The following is a 12,624-nucleotide window of genomic DNA, read 5'->3' on the forward strand; positions in this document are numbered from 1 at the left end:
CCTGGGCTATGTGTTTCTTGAGAATGACCTTCGAGTGAAAATGTGCAGTTCAATAAAGCAACATTCGTCAAGCCCACGACCCAGACTGAAGACCACTGAAAGGCTGCGTTTCTCAACCAACTGTAACGATGTTAGGTCAGATCGTGGGTTTGCTCAACCTCCTTTTGCTCACACCGTCATCCCCCACAAGACCCCCGCTTGCCACCCATTCTCTCAGTAGGGCAGTCACACAAGGGCGCACCATCCCCCCCCCCCTCTGCTCCTGTACCCTTTTCTTTGTTTCATTGCAGCAGTGGCACGTTGTTCTTGTTTTTTTCTTTTGGGCAACATCCCCCTTCGAGTCTCTTGAACTAACAGCCAATCAGCCCCTTCCATTTGTACTTCTAATGGCCCTCCTCCTCTCTTAGCCCTTTTAACTGAACCTACCAGTCCTTTGTGCTCCAGACACAAGAGTCCTATTCTTACTTTCTTCCCAGCAATATTCTGCCAGCTAGGTGTTAGTTTGAGAAAAGCCGACAATTAACTTCTTTAAAACCTTTTTTTCACAGACGGCATGCAGGAAATGTTATACAGCAGAATGAACTTGCTTGAGTGCAACGTCTTCTAACTGTAGAACCTAATGTGTGTTTTCACCGCCCCTCAGTCCTTGATCAGGACACGGGGCAGCGACCATGTGATGTGTTTATCTTATTCACAAGTGGCCGCTTGAGGCCAAAGTATGCACGCCCTCCTCCTTTAATGGGTTCTGTTACACAGCCTGTAAAACACGGCAAACAATGCCAGTGGGAAGGAATGCAGTTGAGTCTGGAAACTATGTTCCATATGCGGTTTTGGTATTCTGAAAATACAGCCTTAGTAGGAGTGCTATTGATTAGTTTATAAGTTGCGAAGAGCTTCATGGTGGAGAAAGTGTATGCATGTTTTCATTGAAAAGACAAACAAGCTTAATGGTGGAGAAAGTGTATGCATGTTTTCATTGAAAAGACAAACTCCTATATATTTTGAAATACAAATATGCGCCCTGGATCGCACATGCACACCAAATGTCAGCCTGTGAGCCGCCTCTCTCTGCACTCATGCTGGTTTATTTACACTTCAAAGAAATTTGCTCCCCCGCCCCCCTCCGCGCAATGCCAGAGCTTGTTCTAATGGCTCCTTTGCTCGCACTCCCCCTCCCTTCTCCTCAGCTTTAATCAGGCTCCTTTGTTTGTACTTCTGCGATCTCATAACCCAAGCTCAGATCGTTTCCTTTTTGTTTTGTCTGTCCAGTGGGATTATTGGTTTATTTTATTTTCCTCATCCTTTCCTCCTTCACGTGTTACTACCCACGTGTGCAGGGAGCAATACTGCTCACTCATGGAACACTGCTCATTCCCCCACAGACCTCCTCCCGAGGTGGCAGGCACCTTGGCCGATCCTTCCCCTCACCTCCTGGGGCTTGCGAACCCTACCTGCAGCCTGCTGGTGCACCGCAGTGTTCCTCGCGATGCAATAATAGGTGTGCCTCTTTTATTCTGTTTGTCACAGTTAGGTATTAGTACTACTTTCACTCTGTGTCTATGCTTTAAGCTACTAGAAGCCGTTTGACCCATTGCAAAATAGGATCTCAGAGAAGTATTGTACATTATATATGTAAAGGGTAAGTGCCTCTCTAGGAAGCACTGTAAGATTTAAAACTTCAGGCCCAGAAAAGAGAAGTGAAATTATTAAGATTTTCTTTACTCAAGGGCCCTCTTGAAATAACAGTTGTTTTGAGAACATCTGTGGTGTCACAGGAATGTTTGCTCCAGCCGTGAACAGGAAATGCTAATCACCATACATACCTCCAGAATCCTTTGAGCACAAAACATCGTGTTTATGAGGCTGACAGGTAATAGAGTACAGTTCAGAGATTTGCTCCTGGTTTTTTATTGGCCATTGACACTGTGGTTTGCGCACTCTGTCAATTTGTTTTTTATTCTCCCACTGGGCAAAGTACCATTAGATGTGTGCTTAAAAATATCAGCATTACTTATTCACTCGTGCACGGCTCTCTCTTGGATTTATTTTTATTGGCCATTCACTCTGTGGTTTGCGCACTCTGTCAATTTTTTTTGAAACTTTTTTTTATATTCTCCCACTGGGCAAAGTAACATTTGCTGTGGGCTTAAAAATATCAGCATTCGTTAATCACTCGTGCATGGCTTACTTTTTTTTGTATCACTTGTTCTCTCTCTCTCTCTTCTCTCTCTCTCTCTTCACTCTTTCTCTCTTTTGCTTCCCTTCATTTACTCTATCTCCCCTTATTTCTCTCTCTCTCTTTGACTGCCCTTCATTCACTCTCTCTCACCTTTATTCTTTTTCCTCTTGCTCTCTTTTCTCTCACTCATTCCCACACTTGACAGGACCAACAGTGGGCGCTTCTTACATACAGGTACAACAGAGGGCGCATCTCACACAGACAGGAACAGGGGCCACATCTCACACAGACAGGAACAGAGGATGCTTCTCACACAGACAGGAGCAACAGAGGGAGCATCTCACAGACAGGACCAACAGGGGGAGCATCTCACAGACAGGAACAACAGACATCTATCTATCGCCCTCACTCTATCGCCATCACTCTATCTATCTATCTATCGCCCTCACTCTATCTATCTATCGCCCTCACTCTATCTATTTATCTATCGCCCTCACTCTATCTGTCTACCTATCTATCTATCGCCCTCACTCTATCTATCTATCACCCACACTCTATCTATCTATCGCCCTCACTCTATCTATCTATCTATCGCCCTCAATCTATCTATCTATCTATCTATCTATCTATCTATCTATCTATCGCCCTCTCTATCTATCTATCTATCTATCTATCTATCGCCCTCACTCTATCTATCTATCGCCCTCACTATATCTATCTATCGCCCTCACTCTATCTATCTATTGCCCTCACTCTATCTATCGTCCTCACTCTATCTATCTATCGCCCTCACTCTATCTATCTATCGCCCTCACTCTATCTATCTATCGCCCTCACTCTATCGCCATCACTCTATCTATCGCCCTCACTCTAGCGCCATCACTCTATCTATCTATCGCCCTCACTCTATCGCCATCACTCTATCTATCTAGCTATCTATCTATCTATCTATCTATCTATCTATCTATCTATCTATCTATCTATCTATCTATCTATCGCCCTCACTCCATCGCCATCACTCTATCTAGCTATCTATCTATCGCTCTCACTCTATCGCCATCACTCTATCTATCGCAATAACTCTATCTATCTATCGCACTCACTCTATCTATCTATCTATCTATCTATCTATCTATCTATCTATCTATCTATCTATCCATCTAACTATCGCATCACCACAGCATCACTCAGCACCACCACAGCATCACTCAGGGGCACCACAACATCACTCAGGGGCACCACAACATCACTATGCGCTACCACAGCATCACTGAACGCCAAAGCATCACTCGTCGCCACCACAACATCACTCAGTGCCACCACAGCATCAATCTGTGCAACCATTCAACAACAACTGGTTCAAATATGTTCTCTCAATATTTTAAGCTGTATTACAAATGTCACAAAAAGATGTTAATATTTCACTTCTGTTCTTGGTTTTTCGTCCCAATAAAATACACTAAACATAATCTTCACAAAAGTAATTTACAAACTTTAAGCTATTGCCGTTATAAATGACAATACCTTTTATTTAAGTATTAATCATTTAAAAAAATTAAAAGCCATTGTTATTTGTAATATCAATACCTCTAAGTCATGTAAATACAACACATATTGCATTACAAATGCTATAGGTATCACATTTGCGAAAGTTATAACTATTGGCATTGTAAAAGACAAAGCTACTAATTTCGCTATTTTCAAAACCAACACATAAATAAAAAATGTGTTATTTACAATAACAGTAGCTCAAACGTTCCTAATGCGAGACCTATTGATTGCATTGCAAATGCTTGTTTTGCTAACATCAGACCTGCCCAGACCCATTTCTCTAGTGGGGTGCTGTTTGAGTGTATGGTTCAACTAATGGCCTGCTCTGACTTGTAAGGGAAGTGCCATATCTCTGACCTGGTTCAAGTGCCCTGTTACCTATAGCTGCAATGCTGGGAGACTGTCAACGGGGAGAGGTGTGCTTACAATGTGACACTGGCTATTATTTTTATTCACTTCTCTCTGCTGGCCTTGTGCACGTGTGATGGGGAGATTCCATATTGGTAGACAAACATCTACAAATGTATTCAAATTAGGACATTCTACGTTCAGGGCTGACAGTGAATACACAAAAGGAACACGAGATGGAAAAGATATGTGCAAAAAGGCTTATAAAGCCGTGAGGAGTAGATCTCTGCAAATTAGACCTTTTGATTATAACCTTTCAAAGGCGCAGCCCCAACTGCACAGTTATGACGTTTTTGAGAACACAGCACTATCAGACGCACAATACAGCTTCAAGCCATTTAATTGGCTAAGCGATTCCCCATCCCTGCAGCACATCCACATCACAGTAAATTCATACCTCGCACTACAACAAGAGTACTCACTAGATACAACTCCCTAGCACCACCACTACTAGCAAAACACGACTTCAAGCCATGAGGTTGGGTTAGCATTTGTCAGCTGAACAAGATATTCACTGCAAGGTAATTTCATCCTTTGAACTACTACCTAACTATCCAACTTCTCGGTTCTCTTATCGTCCCAGATTCAGAGCTAGGACACCCTTATGTGGGTAGCAGTTGCTCTTTACAAATTCTCATTCATTCATCCATACTACTTATTAGAGACAATTCTTGGTACTATCGGGCACACAAAAAAGGCCACAAGCTGTATTTCTGGATAATCGTTTGCCACGTCAACAAAATATCTACATCCTCTTTCTGTACACCAAACATTTCAGAAGCTAACATGAATCCATCATTAAGACAGTAGTCTACACTAACTGCAATGCCAATGTCCATCCACGATTCACCTCTGCATTTTCTGGACCCCTTTGACTCCAGTAATCGAGTATCCCCAAAACCGTTAAGTGCGCCAAGACTATGCAAGCAAATCAGTCCCACAAACATTTTAGTAAAGAGCTCTACAAATGCATGAAAAATATCATATTTGCTGCTAATTAATCAAAGACAGACAGTGTATGAAATAGAACTATAGTAGTGCGGGCACTCCTTATCCCAGAGCTCTCCCATTAAAAACACTGGAGCAGTGCTGAGAAGTGCCAGTACTATCCCTTCCAAGTGAAAGAAGTGCACATACTGAGATATCTGCCTATGTGAAGCACTGCAGACAGATCAACTTCATTCTGACAGAGCAGCATCAGCTACTGGGAAAAAGTCCATCTAAAAACCTAAGGATACCAATGTTTTGACTCTGAAAATCTTCCTGTTTAGTGAAGGGTCTAGCAGTGATCAGGCTTTCGGCCTGCCTAAAAAGTGGTCATTTTGAGTGACAAAATATATAGGACAACTAGCTGAAAAAAACCACAACCAGGTATCTCAACTGCATCATATTACAGGTTTACTGATTAAATTGGCAAGTTTTAATTTTGCTGTGAACATTACAATTTTTAAGCCATGGATTTCACCAAAATTCAAGTGGGGGCAGAAGTAAAATCTTGCATCCTCTGACCATGGATGGCATCTTATGGTTGAACAATCAAAGGGAGGAAGGTACCCCTATAATCTTTACAGGGAAGGGGTATGTACAGTACAAAAGGACATAGACCCTGTCACACGGTATTACATCAACAAACAACTTCTCAGTCGCAAAGTATATTTCTTTGCAGATATCAACATGTAAGGTATTAAAGTAGGCAAAATGACATTTAGCAACAGAAAAATATTCTAATAAAATTCTAGGTATCACAATGCATTTATGAAATCACATCTAGGAAAAAAATGTTGTTAAAAAGATTTATTGTTCTTCATATATCATGAACCTGGGGCCTCCCTGGTGGTTACAATCTAAAAAGATAAAAGATCTTGTCTCCATTTAGTGAGACAATTGCAATTTAGTTAAAAACAGTCGACGTGGCGTTTCGGTGTACAGTAGTTTCCACCTTCATCAGGACGTAACAATTTCTTGTATTTACAATCTAAACACAAAAATGAAAACAATACATTTAGACGTCTATCATACATTGTGAACCCTATCATTTAGTTGCTAATGTTCTAAGTTTAGTTTGTGCTCTTCAATTTTGTTATTCAAACGACCTCATATTAAAAAACTTTATTTACAACAACTTTATTTAAACACCAAGTTCTTCTTTAACCATTTCACTGCTATTTGATATACGGGGATAATGAAAGTGACGACACATAACCCTATGAATATAATAAGGCATGGGCCACAACTCTTAGTACAAAGAGCGGAATGTTACTTGAGCACAGCCACTAAGGGCAAGAGTTAATGGTTCAAGAATGTAACAGGATGTAACCGCAGAACTTAGAACATTAGCAACTAAATGATAGGGTTCACAATGTATGATAGACGTCTAAATGTATTGTTTTTTTTATTTTTGTGTTTAGATTGTAAATACAAGAAATTGTTGCGTCCTGATGAAGGTGGAAACTACTGTACACCGAAACGCCGCGTCGACTGTTTTTAACTAAATTGCAATTGTCTCACTAAATGGAGACAAGATATTTTATCTTTTTAGATTGTAACCACTAGGGAGGCCCCAGGTTCATGATATATGAAGAACAATAAATCTTTTTAACAAAATGTTTTTCTAGATGTGATTTCATAAATGCATTGTGATACCTAGAATTTTATTAGAATATTTTTCTGTTGCTAAATGCCATTTTGCCTACTTTAATAACTTATATGTTGATATCTGCCAAGAAATATACTTTGCAACTGAGAAGTTGTTTGTTGATGTAATACCGTGTGACAGGGTCTATGTCCTTTTAGTAATCTTATGGTTGAACACCTGACTCACAAACAGCATCCTCTTTGCTGCTGGGAGCCAGTGGAAGACCAAGGACTGGGAACTTAAGAAGGTAAAAGGAGCTTTATTACCCTCATTTCTTTTCATTTCCTGCCACCAACTACATGGCCTTCAAGGCACCTTACAGCAAAAGACAGGTGTAGTGGCTTCTACATTGGGTACCACTTACTTGACGTTCATGTTTGAAGGATCTCTGGATATGAAACACTCTGGTAATTAACACCCATACCGCCCGCATACAGCAAGAATGTTAAATGTTATGTTATAATATTTGTAGCGCATGACTGCCCCAACATCGGGGCGTCCCAGCGCTGAAGTAAACGCATAGTGAGGAGGCAAAGAGCAAATTAACTGTGGGAAAAAAACAGGTCTTCACCAGCCTTCTGAAGGTCAGGTGGTCAGGGTTGCTGCGGATGTGGAGAGGAAGGGAATTCCATAGGACGGGAGCCCTACGGAAGAATATCTGTATATCGCATCTAAAATCTATGGGTCCCCCCATCCATCAACTACTCTCTCCTATTCCTAAATGTATCTTGAGGTATTTCTATTTAGACCTCATTTTGGTTCTTATTTTCTCTTTTCTTCATTTTTGCAACTTGTCATATACTCATCAACTTCTTGGGTACGATGGAGACTTGAAGTCATCCCTAGAAACAGATACTAAGTCAGAGGAGGTAAAGGGTCCACCCCAACGAAGCCCTACCACTGTGCAGATGCAATTCATAACGGCAGGTATGCCGAAATCTATTGCTTCACTGGAGGAATCAGTTCAGCAAACAGCGCTGCAGAGTTCATAGGTGTGTTCCAAGTAGATTCAACATTTCAATGTCTTTAAACTTTAGCCAATTTCCCAAAAATATAGTTGAGCTTTCCCGAGAGGCATTACCTGCGTACCCACCTATAATCTCACCCCTAGCCAGTGGAAAGACTGGCATGTAGGGCAGACGAGAATGGAGGAACCCTGTTGGCAGCAGCAGAGAAGCTGTTTTCTTACTGAAGCTGAGTCCTGCTTGCACTGTAATATAACAAGGTTGTGGATTACGAAAAGAGAGAAACTTTCTACATTTTTCTGCACGGTTGTGGAGAATTTGAGTTCAACTGTTAAATACATTGCTGTAATTCAAGCGTTGAAACAAAAGACGGCAAGTTTCACAAATTCACCATCACATAGATTGGTGTATTTATTTTCTACGGTGGAAATTGGAGTGTATGTCAACACAGAGGATCAGCTGGATGTCACTACGGCAAAAGCCGGCAGAGTACGGACATGGGAAACGGCATATCAGGAATAAAATTCCCCGTATAACATTTTCCAGATCTCTCTCTTTCGGTTCCATCTGACACTGTATCCCCAGGCCTCTCTGCATGGCTATATTTAAACCTGTTGGTATCTGGCTACAAATAGCTTGCCCTGGTGGCATTCGAGTGATCTGAGAGGGGGCGTACAAAGTGTCGCTTACCTCTCTGAACTGACACAATTTCAACCGTTTCTAGCCCGAAAGGCCTACAGGGGCCATGAGGAAAGCGAACCCTGGCCCGCTGCCACTGCGCTCACCTGGGACTGCTGGAAGGATTTGATCCTTTTCTTGAACCGCGAAGGGAGCACAAAATCACAGCCTCGTGCAAGAAAGGCAAGCTCCCCTCGTAAGTCCGGATCCCTCCGCAGAGAAGCCTCTTTGATCATCATCTTGTAGAAACAAGATGCGCTGTCAGCAATGCAATGCCCACGTGCGCAGAAAGTTCCCCAGGGTGGGGGTCAAGCGTCTCAAAGGGTCCTTAATCCAAGCCTGCTCCGTCCGCTCTTGCTCGCAGGAGGTGTTATTAGGGATGTACAGGAAGTCCCTTTCGTGTGCTGACTCTCCTGATGGGACATCTCGCTGGCAGCATGCTATCTCTCAATCTCTCCGTGCTCGGCCTCGCCGCCCTATGCCCTTGTGAAGGGGCGAGTAACCCTTCAGATTCGCCGGCCGCTCTTGATGCCTTCCAGAAACATGACCCGCTGCAAAATCTGCGCTCCAGCAGACTTTGTGACAGACAGACAATCTGTCCAGGCTGGCCTGTAGGGAGGGGCGCTGGCGCTCAGCATGTGGGGGCGCGAGAGGCATTCTGGGAAAGGAAGCACCCACCACTAAAGTTAGGCACTGCTACCGGGCCTGCTAAATATATCGCCTTTCCCTTACAGTGTTTACTCTATGACCAGGACAGCACAAATGCACTGGGCCGAAACTGCGCGAGCAGCTGAGGCCTATGTCACCAGTTTAGGAAGAACCCTCTGCGACCCTCACAAGACCACACAGCTCCGTGCACGCGCTGTTTATAATGCTTATCGTACAAGAAATCGGAGCATTTTTGTTTCTTGCATTTGACACGTTCGTGAATACGAAGAAACAAAGACAGGAGGGACTCAGCAGTCTCCCAGGCGGACGCAGCCTGCATAGTCACTGATACATACGCAATTCCTCGCAGCAACTAGGGTTCGAGGCACAGATGCACTCTCCAGGGGTGCCCCCTGTACTTAGTGTCGAGGCGAGATGTCTTTGTTTTGGGGCACAATTTGATGACTGTAAGAGTGTTAGTCTGATGAAAAAGAAAGTTGTTTTTTGTCAGCGAGTCTTCGCACCAATGACTTACCCTATCAACATTCCTCGCAGCATTTCAAGGCAAGTAGTTGTTTTAAAGCTTGTAAGGCTAGTAACTTTGGTCACGACTGCAGGTATCCGACACCCATATTCAAGGCTACACATCTGTTGTCACCCTGCGTTCCCTAAGTCTGGTGCTCAACCTTAGGTCCCTTAGCCTGTGATCAACCAGATCCAAGAATGTCAAGTTTGCCATCAGACCTAAAGTTTTACTTCATTGCAAGGATCCCTACTTTCTAGTGACCAGCATACTCACTCTTAGGTCTTCTGTACAACCTTAAGAACCAGTTGGCCAAGCTCACACTAAATCAACACCAAGAGAACCTTTAGGGTGGTGGGCCCAATACAGATACTATCACTCATTCACCAATGCCTCAAGGCTCTTGCTGATCATCAGTTAGTTCCCAAAGTAGCCAAGTACATTCAGGACCCTTAAACTCATTTCTGCCCTTGTGTTCCATGATGCTCTTGCTCAGACTCAGATCTCTGGGCATCTTGCTCGCAGTGAGCTCACCAGAGGCTACTGCTCTTTTGGGTGCTTTTGAAATTCTTCACACCTCAGGTCCCATAACAGCCCTGCTTAATACCAAAAATATAACAATTATTATTTGCAAAGCCAATAGCTCAAACTTTCAGAAATGCGAGACTTATTGCATCGCACATGCTTGCTCAGTCCTGCTGCCCATTTCTTTCACAACTAATGCATTCTGGGAGTTGTAGCCTTGATTCAATTCCAATGAACCCAGTGGAGTAATGCTCCCGAAAACGAAAGCACAGGAGTGGACCTTGATATCCCTGATGGGATGGGAGTCGGCTGGTAACCCTATGCTTGTGGTCACTGTGAGAATTTAAACAGAAGCAGAGATGTAGCAATTTAGCTGTTCCAAGTATAAATGCGGAGTGCAGAGTATCTGGGAAACACACTCACTTCCCAGCTGACAAAGCATTTGTCATGAAAATGTTGAGATAAACAAATTAAAGCGCCTGCCGATCAAACAGAGCACTAGATTAGAAACATTGAAGAATTATCTTAAACTCAGCCATAGATGTCATCAAATAAAAAGCAGCTGAGGGTCAGAAACAACCAAAAATAACTGTGCAGCAATGTTGCAATCAATCAGACACATCCACCTTTGGGGCCCCCACCCGAAAATGACTCCAGCAGTGACGTCTGACTAGTTACCTGGTGAACTCGTGGATACCTTTGAGGAAGAAAAGAGCATTTCTGTACAACGACATAATTCACCGTCCAGCTATGGCGACTGGGACAAGCATCGCAAACAGCTTTTCCTAGTTTTCTAACAATGCTTAGCTCTCAAGCCTGTCCATAAAATTGTGCTACCACAGCATCAAAATTAGAATTGCATCTCCATCTGCTGGTATTTACCTAGCGTTTATCTCCGTAGCCTAGCTGCTTGTTCCCTTAACCAAAATAAAATTATATGAAATGCATAGGTAACATGACTCGTGTTTTCGCTCACGGTGCAAAAAACAAAGTTTTCACCCTACTCTTAACCGTACCAAGTTGGGCCACGTGCCATTTGCAGCATGTATTAGAGTGCAGATCTACCAACTCCACAAAACAAGCATTGGAAAAGCAATTGGCCTGGTCTTGCCCGCCATACACGCATGCTCTGAGGTGGGGTCGGGTGGATGCTGAAGCAAGGAGAGGCACCCAGAGCGGCCATTACAAATGTGTATGAAAAGTGGGCCATGGTGTATGAAAAGCGGGCGGCCTTGGAGCAGGCAATTAACATTTGAAGCTTAGGCAAGTAGTGCGCAACAGTAACGTATAGGGCTCACAGTGAACTAATGCATGCAGTCTCCGGGCGTGACTAAAAGAGCAAACGAGGACAAATGTAAGCTTTTGACCAATGAAAAGCAAGATTTTTTCACAAGCACATTAAGGAACCAATCCCAAGTGACGGGCATGCTGAATGCCCATACACCAGATACAGCATGTCTCAAGAGACAGCGCATGCGCTGCCTAGGTGAGACCTAAAAATGACAGACAATAAAATTTAGGTTTGGATAGAAGTTTCAGCCTGCATATCCAACTGTCAACATTACTGTTGTTGTAGTTCTAAATTCAGTTTTCCATGGATTTGTCCAAAGGGCCTGGGACAGCATGTCAACCCCTCCCCACACTCCTACCCTATTTTAAGGGAGGTTTGTGTTTCCCAGCCGAATGACCAGGGACCACAAATGTCCCTCTGAAGGCACTCAACCCATATGCCACACAAAATCAAAGAAGGACAGTTCCAGTTTTGGGACACCGATGAAGCCTAGTGAAACACGACAACTACAGAGCCTCTAGATGTCCCAATCTCCTTTTTTCCACCATTGTTGAGAAGAGAAAGGGGAAAGGTGCAGCTGACAATTACCCCTGTGCTCCTTTAAGAGGCACAGCAGAAAGCAAACCACTCCAGTTGTGGCTGATATAGGTATTAGCAATGGTCATATATGTTTCTGCTATGGTTAACCCCTCCCCTACCTTTCCAGCCAACACCAGTTGGTTCAAATGGACATCTGAAGGTCACAAATGATCCCTACCACCTGCAGAGCCCCGCATGGTTTCATACTGTACCCTGTCATCTTGAACCTCTGTATGGAGCCGCTTAGTACTCTACTTGCAGATAACAGCATCAAGGTTGGCGCGAGGATGTAGCCTAATGGACTAGGGCGGCCAAACTCAAATCTGGTTAGCCAGGTTAGAGACTTGGCAATGACGCTCAACATCCTGTGATTCTGGGCAAATCACTTAATCTCCCTGTGCCTAGCAAACATGAAAGTGTCCTTGTGTAACGTAACTGGTGCTCATGTAAACGCTCTGATACCTTCGGGTCAAGTTAGTGCTATATAAAACTCCGGAAAAAAACAGATTCACCAATATGCTGATGATACACAACTCTACTTGAAAGTCTCCTCTCCTCCAGACGTCCAGTACGTCAAGCAGTCATCACATCACCTAGACCTGGATGTCCCAATGCGTATCTGAAGCTCAAACCAACCACAAC

General features: G+C 43.4%; 1 protein-coding gene across 3 annotated transcripts in view; it reads right to left on the reverse strand.

The window, feature by feature from the left end:
• PPP2R3A (protein phosphatase 2 regulatory subunit B''alpha) overlaps positions 1 to 12,624 on the reverse strand; it is a 1,303,908-nt gene that overhangs the window by 241,313 nt on the left and 1,049,971 nt on the right. The window contains exon 1 of one of the 3 annotated variants that reach the window (XM_078665895.1): positions 8,524 to 8,789. The exons of the other annotated variants lie outside the window; for them this stretch is intronic. Within the exon in view, the coding sequence (XP_078522021.1) occupies positions 8,524 to 8,655 (132 nt within the window). The 5' untranslated portion in view covers positions 8,656 to 8,789. Of the gene's footprint in view, positions 1 to 8,523; positions 8,790 to 12,624 lie in introns of those variants that run through there. 3 annotated transcript variants of the gene reach the window in all.

Source organism: Lissotriton helveticus, chromosome 11, assembly GCF_964261635.1.
Source record: "Lissotriton helveticus chromosome 11, aLisHel1.1, whole genome shotgun sequence".
Taxonomy (NCBI): Eukaryota; Metazoa; Chordata; class Amphibia; order Caudata; family Salamandridae; genus Lissotriton; species Lissotriton helveticus.